The following is a 24,610-nucleotide window of genomic DNA, read 5'->3' on the forward strand; positions in this document are numbered from 1 at the left end:
AAATTTCTTAGAGCCCTAGCTATTAAATTTTTTCTCCACATTTTCTACAAACATACAAAATTCCTAAAAATGTTTTTGGGGTTTCTAGTTTTTTTTTTGAATTTTTTTGAATTTTTTAAGAAAATTTGAACTAAAATAAATTGTTGAATCGAGTCATATATATATATATCAATTTTAAGAAAAACTAGGTAGGTGACCCGATCAACTCAGACATGAATTAGGTGAACTTAAAAGAATTGGAAGGAAATTGTGGATATGATGGGAGCCAAAGGAGTGGTGACACGTGTGCTAGACATATGTTACTCTCAACCATGTTGGTAATGGCCACTAGCATGTGGTATCTGTTGAAAGACATCTCTCAAAGGTCAATCCCTCCTTTCCCAACTAATTACTTCCTCCTTTCCGTCTTAGTATGTGCGGACAAGGGGTGGTCTGATTGGCCATTGCTGCAATCCTTCCTTATAGACACCAACGTAACAACAATACATTTACCAGTCACTACCAACCACCCTATGCCTCGCCAGAGCTCCAAAAACCACATTTTGGCCAAAAAAAATATTATCTCTCCCTTCTCTTTCTCTTTTCGTTATCTCTCTCAACTCCTGATTTATATGCCTGATGTTTATTCATTGAGCTCAGCAACTATAGCTGCCATTCAATAAACCTTTATTCATTGAGCTTAGCAACTATAGCTTCCATTCAATAAACCTCCAAATCCTCCTAACCCAAGCTCACCCATCTCTCTCTCTCTCTCTCTCTCTATATATATATATATATATATATCTTTCTTTCACCCTTCTATCTTATTTTTGTCTACATTTCTTTAACCCAACCCACTCCATTAAAGAATTTGGCCTCCATACAATCTAAAAGGTTTCATATAAATACCTATACACTTTGTGCATTATATTCCCAAACCAATATACACATCCTTATACACACAATGGAAACTTGAAATAATCATAGCACAACCTTAGATACAAACTATTTTCATGGAAGTTATTAATCTTGTTAGGCACCCAAGAGGGTGGGTGATTTCAAACTTCTAATTTTATTACAAATTACACAAGATAAAGTAAAAAACTTAACTTTGTGAAATAAAATGTGCCCAATAAAGAATTCAATAATGAGATATTCATTTTAAGAAATTGTTGAGTTGGTTGTTCAAGATAATGGGAATGAAACACATAAACCAAAGCATAAGATAAAACAAAGATAAAAGTGGCAAACATGATTTCATAATGGTTCAATCACCTTACCAACATCAACTCCTTTAACGAACTGTTTTACTTGCCATTGTTGGACAACCACCAACAACTTGTGTCATAGCACCAAGTACAACACAACCCCTTAAGGTCAACATAACCCCAATCACATGGTCCTTTGGCTAACCTCATTGTTATAGAACTCTAGGATATACCAATTCCACCAACATTACAACCAACAAAAGAATAAAAATGAGATAAGTCTCTAAGATCTTTTCTATCTCACACAGACAAAATTTTAGAATATGTGAGCTTAGAAAGCCTTTATCGAGGTCTCAAAATTTTAAGCAAATACATCATCAAAAACCAAATGAATTAAAAATGTAATGACAATTTAGCTCAATCTGGATAGTAGTGAAGGATCCTTCAAGATGTGTATTTCGATTAATTTTCTCCAATTTGGTTGTGCTTAATTTATAGATGGTGTTGGGTCTTTATATTTGAGTCAACAATAATTATCTAATGGTTAAGAAGTTCTATGAAAAAAAGAATGAATCTTTGGTCCCAAGTAAAATGGAAACTTATACTCATCAAATCAATCTTCTTGGCTTCTTCACTCAAAATATGAACTTGAATATTCTTGTCAATGAGCAGTCACAGTATTTGATCAAAATCATAATTAATAATATACTAAATAATTTAAATGGATTAGTGATTTTTAGTACAGTGTCTGCTAGTACATCTATAGATGCACTTACAATTGCATTTGTGAGTGCATCTACAGATCTGTCTTTGAGTGCACCTGCAAGTGCATTTGCAATCACAATTTTAAACATATCTAAAATTATTTCTATAAACTCATATATGATTACATTTGTAAGACAAACCATCTTTGGTATGAATTTCCATGTCTAATGGACAAAATCCTTCAATATAAGGAATGTTAAAGCTCAATAAAGTTCAAGGATTTGATCATCAATAAATATAGAAATTCTAATAAAGTTAAGTCAAACTACTTTTTAAATTTGAATTTTATCCATTAAATATCTTATCATTATCTTAATAAGAAACCTAATCAAGATCATAATCAAGTTATAACATAGGAAATATATTTGAATAAAAATAGGTTAGTTACTTATTAGTCATGGTCTTAAGTTAGACACTTGTTCACAGTGCATTTGTAAGTGCATTTGTAAGCTTGTTTGTAAATGCATATGTAAGATTGTCTACAAAAGTATTTGTAAATGCATTTATAAATGTTTTCATTAATTAATATACATTTACCACAAGGTTAAAGCATAATGTATACAAAGAATATTTAATCAATCATGCTTATAAACTAGCTTTGTCACTCATCAAAACTTAAATCCAACATTTTCCCCTTCTTTTAATGACGACAACATTTTATGCATCATGCTTCCCCTTATAATACATAGTAGTTATATAAATCTCTTCCTTACAATCATTGAATAGCAAAACATTCACATATAACATAATTAGAGAGTATCAAAGTGCAACTTAAACGAGAAGAACACAAAAATAATTTAATGATTATTTCCATTTAGCACACAATATGTGTTTTGTCATTTATCAGTATTTCACACATGTTTGTCAATCATCTGTCAACACTGAGTTCAAAGAACTTGTTGGCCCTAGAGTTGAGTCTAGAGGGGGTGAATGGACTCTTTTGCGTATTCAGACTTTTCTCTACAAAATAATAAGACTTGGTAAGATACAAGCAATTATATCACAATATATAAAATATAAATCAAGCACAAGACATAAATAAAAGAGTAGGGAAGAAAATCTCAACAAATGATATAAATTTGGTTCGGCCCCTTACCTACGTCCACATCTTGAGACACACTCAAGGATTCCACAATCCACTATAAAGTTCCTTCACCAGCGGAGAAGCCTTTACACACTGGAACAAATCCCTTTCACTCACCCAGAACCTTTTAGCAAGGGTCACCAAGAACCTTCACATGGGAACCAATACCTATTGTTCACAAAGAGCCCAAATAAAGGAACCAGTCTCTTTAACACTTGGTTCACAAAGAACCCTTATAAGATGAAGAGGAATTACAAACAAAGGTCCTTGAATGATCAGATATTTGATACAACACAAACCTCACACAAAATCTCAAGTAATGAATGAACACAAGATTATAGAGCAAAAGAGATTCTGAGCACTTGAGATGATAAAATAAATGCAAAGTGCTTGTGAATGATATTTTAAAGATGTTAATAACTAAGACCAATCATTAAACAAGTCTTTGAGCTTGTATATATATAGGCAAATTGACTAAGTGGCCATTATATGGTTGTTGGGCATTTAAAATAATTAAATATTTTGAAAACTAGCTTTTCATCCGTTGGATTCGAAGTCTGAACGCAAACCATCGACGATTTCCTCAGGCAAAAAAGCATTCAGCTCTCTACTTGAAACCTTCGACGCACCTAGTTAAATCATTGATGGTTTGCCCTGTTGTTCATTTTCTAAACCTTCTCATCTATGAAAATATTCAACATGAAAGTTGTGAGATTTTTTTTTTTAACTTTTCGTAGATTCCAAGATCACCTTTTTTGGAGTTTTCTAGAAAAAATTATGCTCCAAATCTTGAAGGATATTTTAGGAAATTCAAGAGAGGAATTTGAGTTGTGCATAAATGATGCTTTAAACCCACCTAGGACAAATTCTTTAAAAATACATTTGAGTAAAGGATATTTTTATAAAACTCTTGCTTTCACTTTGAAAGCTCATAAGAAATGAACTTATGACTTGGTGACATCTTATGTACTCTTATGAATTAGTATGCACATACAATTTGCGCAACTTTGGCTAAACAAACTTGCTCGAATCAAAACTACAATAGTTACAATAAACACTACCTCAAACTCTCCCCATTGAATTAGTGCATGTGATCCTTAAATCATTATAAGAGGAGCATAATCATCTGTATCTGAACTTACTTGTGTTTGTTTGTCAATCATAAGGCAAGAGAGTGCTTCTTTCTCTATTTCATCATTGGTGGATAATCCATCGATTTCATCCCAAGTAGCAGCATTCATGGCATTATGGTCCCCAATTAGAAAATTTCATTCATTTTGATTTAGAGGGCAATACATCATGTCATGCTCGGTGTTATTACAATTACAACATTCAATGCTATTATTGTTTGATTCTTGTCTTCCTATCTGCTGCATTATCTTACTTAAGAGTTTCTTAATTTTTCTTGTAAAGATTGCTATATCATCCTCACTATATTCATTATCTCTTACTATGCCTTGGTGACTAGCACTAGATGAATCAAAGGCAAAACCTATTTCTTTCTTAGGCTTCTATAGGTTCTGTGATTCTTTAATGGTCAATGATGACTCGGGTAAAGTTTGGAGAACTTTTTGAATATAATCTTCTAATGAATAAGTTCTACCAAATGCTTTAAAGTTGCTTTTGAGGTGTGTGAACCGAGTGATCATCAATGTAATTTCTTCACCTTCATTTATTTTAAACATCTCCTATTCTCTAACTAGCATGCATATATATATACTTGTTTCTTTCTTAGGCTTCTATAGGTTCTGTGATTCGTTAATGGTCAATGATGACTCGGGTAAAGTTTGGAGAACTTTTTGAATATAATCTTCTAATGAATAAGCTCTACCAAGTGCTTTAAAATTGCTTTTGAGGTGTGTGAACCGAGTGATCATCAATGTAATTTCTTCACCTTCATTTATTTTAAACATCTCCTATTCTCTAACTAGCATGCATATATATTATCTTGAGACGTCTCTCCATAGGTGTGTTAAAGCACACCCCACATTTCTATCACGGTTTCACATCCGCAAATACAACTATATTTAACATCATTTAAAGCACAGTTAAGATAATATCTTGCTTTAAAATTGAGTTGTACTAACCTCTTTTCACTCATTGATAGCTCCATTATAGTCTTCGGAATATACACATTTTGTCATTTTTCTTTGTGAAGGAGAAATCTCCATTTGAGATGATCTCTCATAAATCCAAGTCGTATGCTTGAATGAAGATAGTCATTCGATTTTTCCATGAGAGGTAGTTGGTGCCATTGAATTTGGGTACTTTGTTAACGGATTCTCCTTAAGAAATTGAAGTGTCCAACAAATGCACCATTTGATTTTCCACTCTAGAAGTTACTTCGATAATGTTAGCGCCTTACTCTAATTCCAATTATTGGCCATAGAGTTGAGACTAAGGGGGGGGGGGGTGAATGGACTCTTTTGCATATTTAGGCTTTTCTCTACAAATTAATAAGACTTGGAAAGATACAAGAAATTATATCCCAATATATAAAACTTAAATCATGCACAAGACATAAATAAAAAACTAGGGAGGAAAAGCTCAACAAACAATATTGATGAGGTTCAGCCCCTTGCCTACGTCCATGCCTTGAGACACACTCAAGGACTCCACAATCCACTATAAATCTTGTTCACTGGTAGAGAAGCCTTTACATGCGGGAAAAAATCCATTTTGCTTAGTCAGAGCCTTTTAGCAAAGTTCATCAAGAACCCTTACAATCCGGTTCACCAAGAACCTTCACACGAGAACCAATCCCTATGGTTCACAAAGAGGCCAAACAAGCCAATCCCTTTTACACTTGGTTCACAAAGAACCCTTACAAAATGAAATGTAATTACAAACAAAGCTCCTTGAATGAGCATATATTTTATACAACACAAACCTCACAAAAATCTCTCAAGTAATGAATCGACACAAGATTAGAGAGCAAAAGAGATTTTGAGCACTTGAGATGATGATACAATGCAAAGTGTTTGTGCATGATATTGTAAAATGTTAATAACTAAGATCAATCTTTAAACAAGTCTTTGGGCTTGTATATATAGGCAAATTAACAAACTAGCCGTTACATGAGCATTGGGCATTTAAAAAAATTAAATAATTTAAAAACTAGTCCTTTTTCGCCCATTGGATTCCGAGTCCTGACACAAAACATCGATGGTTTCCCCACACCATCGATGGTTTCCTCAAGCAAAAAACTATTCAACTCTCTACTTGAAATCATCGATGATTTGGCCCAGTTTGTATTGTCTAAACATTCTCATCTGTGAAGATCTTCAACACGAAAGTTGTGAGATTTTGCCATAGCTTTCCGTAAATACCAGGATTGCCCTTTATGGAGTTCTCTAGCAAAGGTTATGCTCCAAATACTGAAGGGTGTTTTAGGAAAATTGAAAGAGGAATTTGAGTGGTGCATAAATAAGGTCTTAAACCCAACTACGACCAAGTCTTTAAACGATTATAACACTAATATGACTTAAAACTTGTCCCATATAAAAATGCAATTGAGTAGAGGATTTTTTTTTATAAAACTCTTGTTTTGACTTTGAAAACTCATAAGTATTGAACTTACGACTCAGTGATATCCTATGTACTCTTATGAACTAGTATGTACATGCAATTTGCTCAACTCTTGCTATGAGAATGTTCACTTAATCTTTGCACGAAAACTCGTATCTATGTGATTTTGCCACTTATACATGCCACATCTTAGTATGCAAAGATTAGTTTAACTTAAAACTACTAATGGATTGTTATCATCAAAATATGACAATTAGGATCATGTAGTCACTCACGCTAACAATCTCCCCCTTTTTTATGATGGCAAACCATTGGTGTTCTCATAGGATATAACTGAAAGCTCCCTCTTAATATATGCATTTGATTTGAGTAAGATGTAATTTTGATCCCCTTTACTCTATGCATATACGTTATAAATAAATCATTCAATTTCACATGCATTGGAGCTATGCTATTATTCAAACTAGAAAGTTCCTTTTACATCAAGACTAAACAACAAACTAATTGAACTTTCATTAAAACATATTAAGTAAAAAATAGGAACTTTCATTAAAAACGTCTTAAGAAACACAAAAAATTTGTGCTTAATACACCCACCTATAGTACCCATTCTATAACACCAACCAACTTCTCCCCCTTCGATCATCATAAAAAAGATAGGAACTATTCTTTTAGCATAAGAAGCTCTTGGTGAAAAGCGACATGTTCTCCCAATTAACCACTAATGGGAAGAAACCATAAAGTAAGATTAATCTATTTAAGATTCAATTTTATGCAAAAAATATGCTAATTATGCATATTCATAAGTTTTACCATCACATGTTCGTATGAATAAGGAAGACATCTGTTGTCTACAAGAGGTGGGTTTCTTGGGCATGCTTCTAAGATTTTAATCAGAAGTAGATAACCTAGGTTGTTCATCACTGAATACAAGGTTTTTCTATTGTCACCCATAAATTTATTCCTAAAGAACAAACTTTAAATAAAGAGCTTGTGAAGGTGTGCAGGCTATTTCATCCCATAAACTAAAGCCAATACTATCATATAAAAATTTAACCAATTAACAAGTATACATACAATTAAGAGATCATATTGGTTTTGACATTTGAACTCATCAATATTGGCTTGATCTTCTAAAGTCCCCAACATAGTTATCAATCAAGTTATTATGCATAAACTAGGATTTTATACCTTGAGCGTTAATGTGACAGGTATTTTTAATTTTGCACTAAATAAATTCATCTAGTCATCACGATCCCTTTTTATTTAAGTATGGTTAAATCCACCCAATTTCTATTAACTAATCCTAGGTTTTAAGGTGGTAGTGGTCTAAAATTTAGGTAATTCGTTTTGTTACCCATTCTTCTTTGGGTTCCAAGGGGTTGGTCTTCTTAACTGCCCACTCTAGCTTCCTTTCTTTCCCTCTAGTTCCTCTAAATAGGCAAGTGAAATAGATGTGACATTTCGTTTCACAATACAGGAAAGTCTTATTTGCATGTGAAGGATTTAATTTATTTGCCCCATTTGATGATACATAAAAATTAATATGACTATGGGATTTATAAGAGGAACCATAATTCAAACCATTTTTGTAAAATTTATTCCTTTGGGTTCCTAAGAGCTTATAAATGTTTTCTTCCCATTGGTGATTATACTATCATCATCAATCTTCTTCTCCAATTGTGCATTTTCTTTTAAACAATTTTCAATTTGATTTTTCAAATTACCTATTTCTTGAAAAATTTCATGTTCTTTTTTAGAATTTTAGGAAAGCTCCTCAATTTTAATTTTCAAGGAGATATTTTCTTCTTTTAGGGGCGGAACAAAGACAAGGTTCCTTTAGTTTGCATTTAGACAATAGTTCCTTCACATTTTTGTTCATTTGTTTGATCACAATTGATTCATGATATATTTTAGTGCATGTGATCCTTAATTCTTCATAAGAGGGAGCATAATCATCCGCATCCAAACTTACTTCCTCTTGTTCATTTGCCATGAGGCAAGAGTGTACTTCTTTCTCTATTTTACCATAAGTGGATAATCCATCGATTTATTTCCAAGTAGCAACATTCATGGCATTATGATCCCCATTTGGAAAATTTCATTCTTTTTGATTTAGAGGGCATTTTACCATGTCGTGCCCGGTGTTACTGCAATTACACCATTCAATGCTATTATTTCTTGATTCTTCTCTTCCTACTTGCTGCCTTCTCTTACTTAAAGTTTCTTAAATTTTCTTGTAAAGAATGTTCTATCACCCTCACTATCTTCATCTTCTCCTACTATGTCTTGGCGAGTAGAGGAATCAAAGCCAAAACTATTTCTTTCTTAGCCTTTTCTAGGTTTTGTGATTCTTTAATGGTCAATGATGACTTGGGTAAAGTTTGGAGAACTTTTTGAATATAATCTCCTAATGAATAAGTTCTTCCAAATTCTTTTAAGTTGTTTATGAGGTGTGTGAACCGAGTGATCATGGATGTAATTTCTTCACCTTCATTTATTTTATACATATCATATTCTCTAATTAGCATGCATATTTGTTATTATTTGCCTTGAGATGTGTCTCTCTAGGTGTCTTGAAGCATATCCCACATTTCTTATGCAATTTCACATTCACAAATACGACTATATTCAACATCATTTAAAGAACAGTTAAGACAATGCTTGCTTTAAAATTGAGTTGTACTAACCTCTTTTCGCTCATTGATAGCTCCATTATAGTCTTTGGAATATCCTCATTTTTGTCATTTTTCTTTGTTAAAGAGAAGTCTCCATTTGAGATGATCTCCCATAAATCGAAGTTGTATGCTGGAATGAAGATGGTCATTCGATTTTTTTCATGAGAGGTAGTTGGCATCATTGAACTCTCTTACTTTGTTAACAAATTCCCTTTGAAAAATTGAAGTGTCCACTAAATACGTCCTTTGATCTTTCCACTCTAGAAGTTACTCCAATAATTTAAGTGCCTTGCTTTGATACCAATAGTTGGTCCTAGAGTTGAGTCTAGAGGGGGGAGGGGGGGCGGTGAATGGACTCCTTCGCGTATTAAGGCTTTTCTCCACAAAATAATAAGACTTGGCAAGATACAAGAAATTATATCACTATATATAAAATATAAATCATGCACAAGACATAAATAAAAGATTAGGTAATAAAAGCTCAACTAATGATATTAACGTGGTTTAGCCACTTGTTTACATCCACGCCTTGAGACACACTCAAGGATTCCACAATCAACTATAAACCTCCTTCACTGATGGAGAAGCCTTTACGTGCAGGAACAAATCCCTTTCACTCACCCAGAGCCTTTTAGCAAGGTTCATCGAGAGCCCTTGCAATTAGGTTCACCAAGAACCTCCACACAGGAATCAATCCCTATTGTTCACAAAAATCCCAAACAAGGGAACCAATCCCTTTAACACTTGGCTCACAAAGAACCCTTACAAGATGAAACAAAATCACAAACAAAGCTCCTTGAATGAGTGGATCTTTGATACAACACAAAACTCAAACAAATCTCTCAAGTAATAAATCAACACAAGAATAGAGAGTAAAAGAGATTTTTAGCACTTGAGATGATGAAATAAATGCAAAGTTCTTGTGAATGATATTCTAAAGATGTTAATAACTAAGATCAATCTTTAAATAAGTCTTTGGACTTATAGATATAGGCAAATTAACAAACTAACCGTTATATGGCCATTGGGCAATTAAAACAATTAAATATTTTGAAAACTTGTTTTTTTTCGCCTGTTGGATTCCCAGTCTTGACGCAAACCATCAATGGTTTCCCAAAACAATCAATGGTTTCCTCAAGAAAAAAACCATTCAACTCTTTGCCTGAAACCGTTTATGACCCTAGCCAAACCGTTGACACTTTGCCCTGCTTTTTCATTATCTAAACCCTCTCATCTGTGAAAATATTCAACAAAAAAGTTGTGAGATTCTTTCTTAGCTTTCTGTAGATGCAAAGTTTGCCCTTTTCAGAATTCTCTAGCAAAAGCAATGCTCCAAATACTAAAGGGTGTTTCATGAAATTCAAGAGAGGAATTTGAGTGGTGCATAAATGAGGTTTTAAACCGAACCAGGACCATCTCATTAAAAGATTATAACAATAATATGATTTAAAACTTGTCCCATATGAAAATACAAATGAGTAGAGGATATTTTCATAAAACTCTTATTTTGACTTTGAAAACTCATTTGTACTGAACTTATGACTCGGTGATAGCCTGTGCACTCTTACGAACTAATATGCACATGCAATTTGCTCAACTCTTGCTAAATAAATTTGCTCAAATAAGAACTACAAGAGTTACAATAAACACTACCTCAAACTCTCCCCATTATATATATGACTTTACATTTGCTTTGATTATTGTGCTTGAGTCCTTTCGAGTGATTGTCCACTTTGATATTTCCTTCTTGAATTGACCACTCGATCTTTGTCCATGAAATGTTCACTTGATCTTTGCACTAAAACTTGTATCTGTGTGATTTCTCCACTAATATCTGCCACAACTTAGTATGCAAAGATTAGTTTAACTTATAACTACTAATGGGTTGTTATCATCAAAATACAACAATTATGATCATGTACCCACCTAGGCTAAAAATCTCCCCCATTTCAATGATGGCAAACCATTGGTTTTCTCATAGGCTACAATTGAAAGCTCCCTCGTAATTTATGCATATTAATTGAATACGATGTAATTTTGCTCCCCCCTTACTATATGCATGAAAAGCATAAATAAATCATTTATTTTCATATTCATTAGAGCTAAGCAATTATTCAAACTAAAAAGTTCATTTTATATTAAGACAGAAAAACAAATTAACTAAACTTTCATTAAAACAGATTACGTAACAAATATGAACTTTTATTAAAAACATTTTAACACAACATATTTGTACTTAATACACCCACCTATAGTACCCATCCTATAACACCAACCGACTTCTCCCCATTTTGTCATCATCAAAAAGAGAGAAACTATTATTTTAGCTTAAGAAGCTCTTCGTGATAGGAGACATGTTCTCCCGCTTAACCACTAATGGGTAGAAACCATAAACTAAGATTAATCTCCTTAAGATTCAATTTTATGCAAAAAAAAAAATGCTGACTATGCATATTCATAAGTTTTACAATCACTTGTTCATATGACTAAGGAAGACATCTCTTGTCTATAAGAGGTGGGTTTCTTGGGCATGCTTCCAAGATTTTAATTAGAAGTAGAACCTAGGTTGTTCATATTAGAAATACAAGGCTTTTTTATTGTCACCTATAAATTTATTCCTAACAAACAAACTTTGAATAAAGAGCTTGTGACTGTTTTCGTGCTATTTCATCCCATAAACTACAACCAATACTTTTATATAAAAATTTAACCAACTGAAGAGGATATATAAAATTATGTCATATTGGTTTTGACATTGGAACTCTTCAATATTGGCTTGATCTTCTAAAGTCCCCAGCATAGTAATCAATCAATTTATTATGCATAAATTAGGATTTTATACTATGAGAACCAATGCGACAAGTTTTTTTTAATTTTGCACTAAATAAATTCACCTAGTCATCTCAATCCCCCTTTACCTAGGTATGGTCAAATCTACGTAATTCCTATTAATTAATCCTAGGTTTTAAGGAGGTAATAGTCTAAAATTCAGGTAAATCATTTTGGTACCCATTCTTCTTTGGTTCCCAAGGGGTTGGTCTTCTTAACTACCCATTCTAACTTTCTTTCTTTGCCTCTAGCACCTCTAAATGGGCAAGTGGAATGGATGTGACCTTTCCTTTCACAATACAGGCAAGTCTTGTTTGCATATGAAGGATTTGATTTATTTTCCCCATTTGATGATGCATAAAACTTAATATGACTATGGGATTTATAAGAGGAAGCATAATTTAAACCCTTTTTGTGAAATTTATTTCTTTGGTTTCCTATAAGCTTATTAAAATTTTTATTCCCATTGGTGATTATACAATCATCATCAATCTTCTTTTTCAATTGTGCATTTTCTTTTAAACACTTGTAATTTGATCTTTCATATTTCCTATTTCTTCTTGAAAAATTTCATGTTTCTTTTTTTTAAAGAATTTGAGGAAAGCTCCTTAATTTTCATTTTCAGGGAGATATTTTCTTCTTTTAAGGGAGAACAAAGACGAGGTTCCTTTAGTTTGCATTTTGACAATTGTTCCTTTAGATTTTTTTTCCTTCTTTTGATCACAACTAATTCATCATATATTATAGTGCACGTGATCCTTAATTCATCATAAGAGGGAGCATAATCATCCTCATCCAAACTTACTTCCTTTTGTTCGTCTACCATAAGGCAAGAGTGCGCTTCTTTTTCTATTTCATCATTGGTGGATAATCCATCAATTTCATCCCAAGTAGCAACATTCATGGCATTATGATCCCCATTTAGAAACGTTCATTTTGAATTAGAGGGCAATTTACCATGTCATGCCCGGTGTTATTGCAATTACATCATTCAATGCTATTATTTCTTGATTCTTCTCTTCCTATTTGTTGTCTTCTCTTACTTAAGAGTTTCTTAAAATTTCTTGTAAAGAATGCTATATCATCCTCACTGTCTTCACCTTCTCCTACTATGCCTTGGTGAGTAGCACTAGATGAATCAAAGGCATAGCCTATTTCTTTTTTACGCTTCTTTAGGTTTTGTGATTCTTCAATGGTCAATAATGACTCGGGTAAAGTTTAAGGAACTTTTTGAATATAATCTTCTAATGAATAAGTTTTGTGAAGTGCTTTTAAGTTGTTTATGAGGTGTGTGAACCAAGTTATCATGGATGTACTTCTTCACCTTCATTTATTTTAAACATTTCATATTCTCTAACTAGCATGCATATTTTTGATTGTTTATCTTGAGATTTGTCTCCATAGGTGTTTTGAAGCATATCCCACATTTCTTTTGCAGTTTCACATCTGCAAATATGACCATCCACAAAATATAAATCATGCACAAAACATAAATAAAAGAGTAGGGAAGAAAAGTTTGAAAAATGATATCAACGTGGTTCTGCCCTTTGCCTACGTCCATGCCTTCATACACACTTAAGGATTCCACATTCTACTATAAACCTCCTTCACCAGCCAAGAAGCCTTTACACGCAGGAATAAATTTCTTTTGCCCACCTAAAGCCTTTCTGCAAGATTCACTAAGAACCCTTGCATTCCAGTTCACTAGGAACCTTCATACGAGAACCAATCCCTATTGTTCACAAAAAGCCCAAATAAGGGAACCAGTCCATTTAACACTTGGTTCACAAAAAATGCCTTCAAGATGAAAAAGATTTACAGACAAAGCTCGTTGAATGAGTGGATGTTTGATACAACACAAACCTCACACAAATCTCTCAAGTAATGAATCAACACATGATTAGAGAGCAAGAGAGATTTTGAGCACTTGAGATGATGAAATAAATGTAAAGTGCTTGTGAATGATATTCTAAAGATTTTAATAACTAAGATCAATATTTAAACAAGTCTTTGGGCTTGTATATATTGGCAAATTAACAAACTAGTGTTATGCCCGTTGGGCATTTAAAAAAATTAAATATTTTCGAAACTAGAGATTTTTCCCTTGTTGGATTCCAAGTCCTGATGCAAGCCATCAATGGTTTTCTCTGGAAAAAAAACCACATAGCTCTCTGCCTAAAACTGTCGATGCACTTAGCCAAACCACTGACGATTTGCTCCATTCTTTCATTATCTAAAACTTCTCATCATTGAAAATATTCAACACAAAAGTTGTGATATTTTTTCTTAGCTTTCCATAGATACCAAGATTGCCATTTTTGGAGTTTCCTAGCAAACGTTATGCTCCAAATACTTAAGGGTGTTTTAGGAAATTCAAGAGAGGAGTTTGAGTGGCGTGTAAATGATGGTTTAACCCAAGTAGGACCAAGTCTTTAAAAGATTATAACACTAACATGATTTAAAACTTGTTCCATATAACTTAGATCAACTAATGGGTTGTTATCATCAAAATACGACAATTAGGATCATGTAGCCACCTAAGTTAACAATCTCCCCCTTTTTGATGATGGCAAACCATTGGTGTTCTCATAGGATATAATTGAAAGCTCCCCCTTAATTTATGCATATGATTTGAATAAGATGTAATTTTGCTCCCCCTTACTATATGCATATAAGGCATATATAAATCATTCAATTTCATATTCATTGGGGCTATGATATTATACAAACTAGTAGGTTCATTTTATATTAAGACATAAGAATAGTTTAACTGAACTTTCATTAAAACAGATTAAGTAACAAATCTAAACTTTCGTTAAAAACGTTTTAAGCAACACAACATATTTGTACTTAAAACACCCACCTATAGTACCCATCCTATGATACCAACCTACTATGATCATCATCAAAAAGAGAGGAACTATTCTTTTAGCTTAAGAAGCTCTTGGTCATAGGAGACATGTTCTCCCGACTAGCCACTAATGGGAAGAAGCCATAAACTAAGGCTAGTCTCCCTAAGATCCAATTTTATGCAAAAAAAAAAAAAAAAAAAATCTGCTGACTATGCATATTCAAAAGTTTTACCATTATATGTTCATATGAGTAAGGAAGACATCTCTTGTCTATAAGAGGTGGGTTTCTTGGGCATGCTTATGAGATTTTAATTAAAAGTAGATAAGCTAGGTTGTTCATCTAAAAAATACAAGGTTTTTCTTTCATCACCCATAAATTTATTCGTAATGAACAAACTTTGAATAAAGAGATTGTGAGGGCGTGTACGCTATTTCATCCCACAAAACTATAGCGAATACTTTCATATAAAAATTTAAACAGTTAACAAAGATGTATACAATTAAGTGATCATATTTTTTTTTTACATTTGAACTCATTAGTATTGGCTTGATCTTATAAAGTCCCTAGCGTAGTAATCAATCAATTTATTATGAATAAACTAGGATTTTATACCTTGGCCACTATTGTGACAAGTTTTTTTTTTTTTTTTCATCTTGCACTAAATAAATTCACCTAGTCATCACAATCCCTCTTTACCTAGGTATTGTTAAATCTACCTAATTCCTATTAACAAATCATATGTTCTAAGGAAGCAATATTCTAAAATTTAGGTTATTCGTTCTGGTACCCATTCTTCTTTGGGTCCCAAGGGGTTAGTCTTCTTAATTACCCATTCTAGCTTTTTTCCTTTGCATCTTGCACCTTTAAATGGGCAAGTGAAACGGATGTGACATTTCCTTTCACAATACATGCAAGTCTTGTTTGCATGTGAATGATTTGATTTATTTGCCCCTTTTGATGATGCATAAAAATTAATATGACTATGGATTTATAAGAAGAACCATAATTCAAACCTTTTTTGTAAAATTTATTTTTTAGGGTTCCTAAAAGCTTATTAAAGTTTTCCTTCCCATTGGTGATTATACTATCATCATCAATCTTCTTTTTCAATTGTTCATTTTCTTTTAAACAATTTTTAATTTGAATTTTCAAATTTTTTATTTCTTTTTGAAACATTTCATGTTCTTTTTGAGCATTTGTGGAAAGCTCCTCAATTTTCATTTTCAGGGAGATATTTTCTTCTTTTTTGGGGAACAAAGGTAAGGTTCCTTCAGTTTGCTTTTTGGCAATTGTTCCTTCAAAGTTTTGTTCCTTCTTTTGTTCACAACTAATTCATAACATATTTTAGTGCATAAGATCCTTAATTCATCTTAATAGGGAGCATAATCATTCTCATCCAAACTTACTTGCTCTTGTTCTTCTACCATGAGGCAAGAGTTTGTTTCTTTCTCTATTTCATCATCGGTGGATAATCCATCGATTTGATCCCAAGTAACAACATTCATGGCATTATGATCCCCATTTAGAAAATTTCTTTCATTTTGTTTAGAGGGAAATTTACCATGTCGTGCCCGGTGTTATTGCAATTACAACATTCATTGCTATTATTGGTTGATTCTTCTCCTCCTATTTGTTGCCTTCTCTTACTTAAGAGTTTCTTAATTTTTCTTGTAAAGAATGCTATATCATCCTCACTATCTTCATCTTCTCCTACTATGCCTTGGTGAGTAGCACTAGACGAGTCAAAGGCAAAACATATTTCTTTCTTAGGCTTCACTGGGTTTTGTTATTGTTCAATGGTCAATAATGACTCAGGCAAAGTTTGGAGAATTTTTGAATATAATCTTCTAATGAATAAGTTCTACCAAGTTATTTTAAGTTGTTTATAAGGTGTGTGAACCGAGTGATCATGGATGTAATTTCTTCACCTTAATTTATGCTAAACATCTCATATTCTCTAACTAGCATGAATATTTTTTTATTTTTTATCTTTAGATGTGTCTCCCACATTTCTTTTACGAGTTCACATCCTCAAATATGACTATATTCAACATCATTTAAATTACAGTTAATACAATGTCTTGCTTTAAAATTGACTTGTCGTAACATCTTTTCGCTCATTGATAGCTCTATTATAGTCTTTGAAATATCCTTATTTTGGTCATTTTCTTTGTGAATGAGAAGTCTCCATTTGAGATGATATCTCATAAATTCAAGTTGTATGCTTGAATGAAGACGGTCATTAAATTTTTCTACCAGAGGTAGTTGGTGTTGTTGAACTCCAGTACTTTGTGCACAAGATTGGAGTGTGCAACTGTTTGCAATACTAGTAGTTGTGAAAGTCCCAACTTTTGGACCATGGCCTAAAGACATCCTATTTCCCTAAAACCCTATTGCTGGTTTATACTGCGTCATTACCATTTACATGCATTTTAATGAGAGGAGGAGCCACCCACAGCATCTCCACGAGTTTGGCATAGAAGTTGTTTCATTTCTACTTTTCTATTTTTTATGGCTTCCAACGGTGCTCCCATGCCCATCATCTGTTGTTTTAATGACTGGTTCTTAGTTTCCACTGTATCCAGCCTAACAGCAAGCTCATTCACTTGAGACTCAGCAGCTCAACGCACTCGCTCAATCTCAGCACGAGAAGCTGCATTTGTTCTTGATGATGCTATTTGGGCTACGTATCCACTACAAAGATTGTTTATGTAACCCCCCGCTCAATGCCCCAGCACCTGATCGCAGATGTCATCATCTCTGGGTGGCTAACTACCCTCAGGAACGTTTGCATCCCCCATTTGGACAATCTTCTCCTATTTTCAGTCATAAAAATATAGAAAATAATTAAATGACAATGCAATAATGGTGTTTTGAATTCAATAATGAACTCAATACTATAACTAACTTACATGTTTGCTCTTAGCACCCTAGCACCTCTCCCCCAATGGTCTTTGATGTGTTCTTTGATAAGGGGAAGACCTCGGCTCCAGTTCTCCAGTGACGGCATCACGTTACATTATCATATTAATAACTTTGGAAGTGTAAACATATATAACACTTGTAATGCAATACTCAGCCAGTTTTATAGAAATTATCGCTTGATGATGCACAAATAACTTCAACCCATCACTATACGTCGCATCAAATTTGCTGTGGATCTCAACATTTTTTCGACATGTATGCTATAGAAAAGATTTAATGAGATAATAATTCTCATTAATATGAATAATTAGATATAATATAAACACATCACCTAATAGTGAGGGTCACAAAAATTTCGACACACCAACTCCTAGTCATCATGGGAGATCATATCATACGGTCGTCGTTCAGTCTCATCTCCCATTGTCTTAAAATTTCCATGCATTTTGCGAAGATAGGTCTCAAACCGAGTGCACGAGTTCAAGCCCACTACCTTTCTGACATTAGGGTAGGTGTGAATACTAATATCAAATGCGTCATGCATATGAAATACATATAGAATGCTAGACAGTAAATAGTGTAGTATATTAAAAGTAACAATTCTAGTTGGAAAACTTACCAAGATGTGCTCGTAGAGAACTAGGTGTTGCTCATTAGTCACCTTTAGTCAGGTGAAGTAGGTGACTAGAGCAAATTGTCAACATATAATGTCAACCACTCGTACCCAGGACGCACACCAATCATCGGTCGGTGCCATGTAACCTGGTAAAATCCTGATTCTCATCCGATACTACATCCTTTGCAGGTGCTTGCAAAGCGTGGTGTTCTTCGCCGCACCATGGCATGTCCTTGTCATCTGTGTTGATGAGGTTGATGCTGAAAAAAGAGTTCAACGATTCATTATAGATACACATGTAAGACAATCAATATATTAAAAAAAAATACTCATAATCTTACTAATGCTGCCTATAAGGGTGGGTAACTCACTCTGGGTCTCTTTAACTAATAGATGCATGACGAGATGGGTTCCCAGGGGCGCAGATGGTGCCACATCAACAACAGCGTGCTCTTGCTCTCTCAAGGATGCTACTTTCCCATGGGATGCCATATTGGATAGCTTAGGTTGAATAGATTGATGACCTTATAGTGCCATGTATGCAATATTATACACAAGTAAATATAAGAAGATTGCATCAATAGATGCATAATAATTATATTTTCAATTGTTTACACATATCAGATACATGGTGACAACATAACATGTATACCCCTATACATCCTCAATATTGGTATCATCCTCATTTTCTAGTATGTCTTCCTCCTAACTTCAGTGCTCGACCATAGTTTCATCTTCCCTATCAGTTTCATCATTGCTGATGAAGTCAACAGGTACAGAAGGGTCAATTCCAATATCAGCAATTTGTACATATTCTACCGTGGCACCAACCCTATTCAATGGTATAGGTTTAGCTCCTTCCTTGGCAACATTGAAATCAGATTGAGTTGTTGCACTAATAGATGACTCATCTTCTTGGAAAGCATCCTCGCTAACACTCTTCTCCCCATCTGCAACTTTTGTAATATCATACAAACTTAAGGGAGGAACTTTTTGGGTCACATGCCATTCACACTTCAATTTTGTGTCATTATGGTAGCACACTTGTTGTGCCTATGATGTTAGCACAAAAGGGTCATTTTCATACCATGTCTTACTAAAATTGATACTGATAAAGTAGCCATTTGTGTCCATCTTGCTCTTTTTATTGCTAATATCCCACCAGACACACTTGAACAAGTAGACGAGTCTCTTGGCTCCATAGTTCGACTCAATAATGAAATGTCAACTAAGTATATCTATATGCATATGTATATGCAGTGCAAAGTATGGATTTAGGAACCACATACTCGATATATGGAACAATTTCATCACAATTAATAAGGACGTAAAAATATGCCTTTTATAAGTCCTAAATATTAATGAAATTATAAACTCATCCACCGAACGATTGAACATTTGCTCGAAATACACAAATCGTGGGTTCTTCATCTTTAGTATTACCATGAATGTCTCCATTTTTCTCCTCACGAGTGAATTTTGTGTCAATATCATGTACATACATTAAGTAAAATGCAAAACATTCATTATCAATGTATGCCTTAATGATTGAATCTTCTGGTTGTGCCTTATTGCGCACATAATCTCTCAAAGTTGACAAGAACGTCTGCATTTTACATAGCATTAGTGACTTCTAGGTACAAAGAAAGCAAGGAAATCATGTAAACATGGTTGATTCTTTTTAATCTACCTCTCAATAGGATACATCCAACGATATTGCATCAATACTGCTTGAAATTAGGAATAGCTTCCAAGAGGGGGGGTAAATTGGAATCATTTTAATTTTAATACTTTTTAATCTTGTTCTTTAGATACTAGATAGAGCACAACAAATAATATATAGACACACCTTAGAATACTTGTAATTTAACCAAACAAGATAATCAATAAAGTTTAAACAATTTAATTACTTAATCAAGGATAATATATATTTTGTTGATTTCCCTGTGAATATGTATCACCTTCTTTGAATTAACTTCTGGTATGTACCTTTCTTGATTAACATTTCCGCAGATTAACCAACGTACAACCTCTTGGGTTTCTGCAAACGGTTAATCAAAAACGTACTTTCTAAAATACCAAGAATCTTTATTTCTTTCTCTTTAAAACTTATTACCTGCACTTTGAAATCATACAACACAGAAAATAACGTATGTAAAATAGAGAGAAAGACACAAGATTTTTATGAGGTTCGGCTTCAACGTAGGCTACGTCCTCACCCTTGGCAAAATACCAAAGGTTTTCACTATTGTAGTTCTGTTACTGGGTGGAACAAAACCTGTTTACAATCACTCCTTTGGTCAAGGCTGGAGTCCGCCTTCTCCAAACAATATATCCTTGTTTGGTCAACGTTCCAATAGCCTAGAAACATTCAAAATCTACAAAAGAAATATCAAAACCTGATGTACAAGAGAAACTCACTCAAAGAGCAGATTAGTACAGATAAGAACAATGTACTCCAAAAGATAAAATATCAATAATGAAATAAACTTTTGAAGCTTTTCAAAGAATTCACCAAAATCCTTTTCTCCAGATGAGAAATCAGTAATTCTTCAGGATTTGATGAACAAAATATCAGAACAACAATACGTTCAGCTTTGCAAGAGATTGAGTAAGAGATATTAGAACAAGAGAGCTTTAAGAGAGTTTTCAATACTTGGATAAATTTCTTAATTCACAAGAACCATATATTTATAGGCTTTCAAGTGGGTTCCCTTGTTGTAAGAGTTTCCTTAACAAGTTTCCCACGTTATTTAGAAAATTTGAGTTTCAAACGACTATATTTTAAAAATAAGAATTTTAAAAAAAATTTGTCCGTTAAACAGTGTTCAGTTGACTGAAGTATCGTGGTCAGTCAACTGAAGTTCCTTAAACCCTTAAAAATTTGAACTAGATACAGGGTCAGTCAACTGAAGTCAGAGTTCAGATGACTGAAATCGCAGGTTCAGTTGACTAAGGTCACATGTTCAGTCGACTGAAGTGTCTTATACTTTCAAAAATTAAAACAAGATACAGGGTCAGTCATCTGAAGTCAGGGTTCAGATGACTGAAATCGCAGGTTCAGTTGACTGAGGTCACAGGTTCAGTCGACTGAAGTTACTGCTGCAACTTTCTGCCTGTTCTGAAAATTCTTCAGTCAGCTAAACTTATTCTTCGGTTGACTGAAGTAATTCTTCAAATGTCTGAACTCAATGTTCAGTCAACTAAAGTTTTTACTTCAGTCATTTGAACTGAAAAGTTCATTCAACTGAAGTCTCAACTTCAGTCTTCTTTACTTTCTTTTTTAAAAAAAACTCTTTTGTTCTCTCATGAAATAAATATTTGATTAAATAAGTCTTTAAACATTAATAATCTCTTAGAAAAAGCTTCAAAATATATTTCAAAGATATTTTGCCTTTTGAAATACTTACATATATGTTTCCTAGGCCTTCAAGCTTGAGTCCTCTCATCTCTTGAGATATTTTATACAATTTTCTTGAGCTTCAACAATATCAGACCCTTCATGAATCTTTGAGAAGATATCTTCATACTTGACTTACACTTATTCTTCTCATAAATCATACTTGATCTAAATTTGAGTTTTGCTTTGAATCACACTTGATTCATATTTCCTGAAACATCAAAACTCAACTTTTTTTAAGTTAAATCATCCTTTGTTTTTTATCACCAAAATCAATTGAAAGACCTTGCTAGGCCAACAATCTCCCCTTTTTTGATGATGACAAACAAGGGGTAAAGATAAAATGTAAAGTGAATTACTTCCCCTTACTATGAACATTAATAAACAAGTAAAAATAACTCCCCCTTGCTAAAGGCCAAATAACTCCCCCTTGCTAAAAGCCATAGAACTCCCCCTTGCTAAAAACCATAGAAAATTTTGAGTTCATATATTTATGTAATTCATATATATAACAAGGAATCATTTTCTCAATATATGATTGCAGTTTATGTGCTTTTACATAATCCAGATCCTAATTTCAGTTCAAGTTCACATATATATTAAGGAGGTTTGTTAAAGTTCACATATATATTAAGGAGGTTTTAAGTTTTATCTTTGCTAGCTTTTCTCCCCCTTTGGCATTAATCAAAAAGAACAAGCCAATTATAAAGAGCAAAAAAAAAATGTGCTGAGAAGAGATATATTTATATATATATAGATCCCATACATCAAGAAGTTACATTTAAGCAGAAGAAGAAGATAAGGTAAAAGACATCAGTTGGGAGCAAAAAAAAATACATAGAAACCTAAACTAGATAACATATAGCTATCCTAGTCTTCTTCTACATAATCATCTCCTTTTGTTGTTTCTTCTCATCCTTCTTCTTGAGACTCTTCTCCTTCTCCTCCTCCTTCTTCTTGAGACCCTTCTTCTTTAGTGTTTTCTTCATTATCTTCATTGTCAGAATTGCCCTCATTATCATCTTTTGCATCATCATCACTATCACTATCATCAACATTACCTTCAGTACTTGGATGAGCAGAACTGATGTCCATGGGATCACTGCCCTTGGAAAGTTTAGCTTGATAGTGCTCTATAAGAGTCACTCGTTTATCAAGTGATGTGACCTTTGCCTTGATATTCTGAAGACCAGTGCGTACTTCAGAAGAGAAAGAAAAATCTTGTTGAAAGGATAAAAACCAAGAAGGTGCTTCTGAAGATGAACCAAGGTCTTGTGAGGAGGAAGATTGAGCTGCGGTTGAAACTGGAGCAGAGGCTGAGGCTGATGCTGAAGCTAAACCTACTACAGAAGCAGGTGGTGTTTTGGTAGACTTAGCAACTTTCAAATACCAGCCAGTACTACCCTTATCATAGCCCATTTGTTTAAGAGAAGTCTCATTGAAGAAATCATATCTAGTCCTTTTTATGAAAAATTCAAAACCAGTGGTAATATTAAGTTTAGTAAAGAGGCATGTAAAAAGGCCTCCATGAGGAAGAATAACTCGATTGGATTCCAACTTAGTACACATCCAACAGACAATCAAACTAGCCAAATCTAATTTCTTACCTTTAAGAAGACACCAAAGAACAAAACATTCGATATAAGAAAGATGATCAAAAGAACCTTGCTTTGGTAAGATATTAGTGGAAATGATCGTATGAAGAATTTGACCTTTCAAATTCAATTGTTTGTAAAGTGGAGGATGTGGAAAATAAACAGGCTCACGTTCCATAATCATAGGAAGAAATTCTGCAGGGGTGAAGCCTTGTTCTAGGATCCAAGACTGAGTAAACACAGGACAATTAAAATCTCCTGGAGCAATTTGAAAGATAGGAGATAATATTTCAGAATTCAACAAAATTTTCTTTCCTTTAACCTCGAAAGTACAAATCCTATGTTCATATTGTATATTTGCATAGAAGATTTTGACTAAATGAGGAAAACAACCGTTAGGTTGTTGAATGATAAAGTCATACCATCCAATATCACGAAACAAGTTTAGAATATTAGGAAATTCAGTGACAAAGAATGATACAGAAGTTTACCTAAGATAGGTTCTATAGAACTCAAGGAATTTTGATAACGAATTCAAGCTCTAGGAGCAACTAACCATTTATCAATATTTTGGATTTCTCTGCCTGAAGAAGAACCTTTGTGGGCAGTCTTCTTGGTTCGAGGCATGGAGAGACAGATTTGCAGACACTTGAGATATCTGTGAGGAATCTGAGTAGGGTTGTAATGGTGAAGTGATGAGAAAGTAAAAAAATGGAGATTTTGGAGTTCGAATGAATGAAGCAAAGAACTTCAAAAGTCTCAAGTTAGGGTTTAGTCCACTTGAAAATATATAAATCCCACGACTTCAGATGACTGAGATTAAGTTCAGATGACTGAAGTTTGAAGAATCTGAAAGTTTAAAAATCAGTATAAGTTCAGTCATCTGAAGCCCAAGGTTCAGTCATCTGAACTCTTCTTCTACTGAGTTCAGACATCTGAGGTATGAATCATCAGTCGTCTGAAGTGTATATAAATTCTGAAATTTTATTATTATTATTTTTTTTATTTTATTATTTTTTTTAAAACACTTCTCTGCAGTGAATTAACCCAAGTTCCCTCCTTATATGTATGAATCTTTCTTCACATAAAGGTTTTGTAAAAATATCAGCCCATTGATCACTTGTACTTATAAATTCAAGAATTATATCTT

At 33.5% G+C, this 24,610-nt stretch overlaps 1 protein-coding gene across 9 annotated transcripts in view; it reads left to right on the forward strand.

The window, feature by feature from the left end:
• The window catches only part of LOC131147989 (ABSCISIC ACID-INSENSITIVE 5-like protein 7), a 73,146-nt gene that overhangs the window by 34,499 nt on the left and 14,037 nt on the right, over positions 1-24,610 (forward strand). For 2 of the 9 annotated variants that reach the window (XM_058097706.1, XM_058097704.1), the window contains one exon: positions 17,494-18,040. The exons of 6 other annotated variants lie outside the window; for them this stretch is intronic. In XM_058097706.1, coding sequence (XP_057953689.1) covers positions 17,494-17,514 — 21 coding nt within the window. In that variant the 3' untranslated portion in view covers positions 17,515-18,040. Of the gene's footprint in view, positions 1-17,493; positions 18,041-24,610 lie in introns of those variants that run through there. One more of the 9 variants, XM_058097705.1, reaches the window with a different exon arrangement.

Source organism: Malania oleifera, chromosome 2 (genome assembly GCF_029873635.1).
Source record: "Malania oleifera isolate guangnan ecotype guangnan chromosome 2, ASM2987363v1, whole genome shotgun sequence".
NCBI lineage: Eukaryota > Viridiplantae > Streptophyta > Magnoliopsida > Santalales > Ximeniaceae > Malania > Malania oleifera.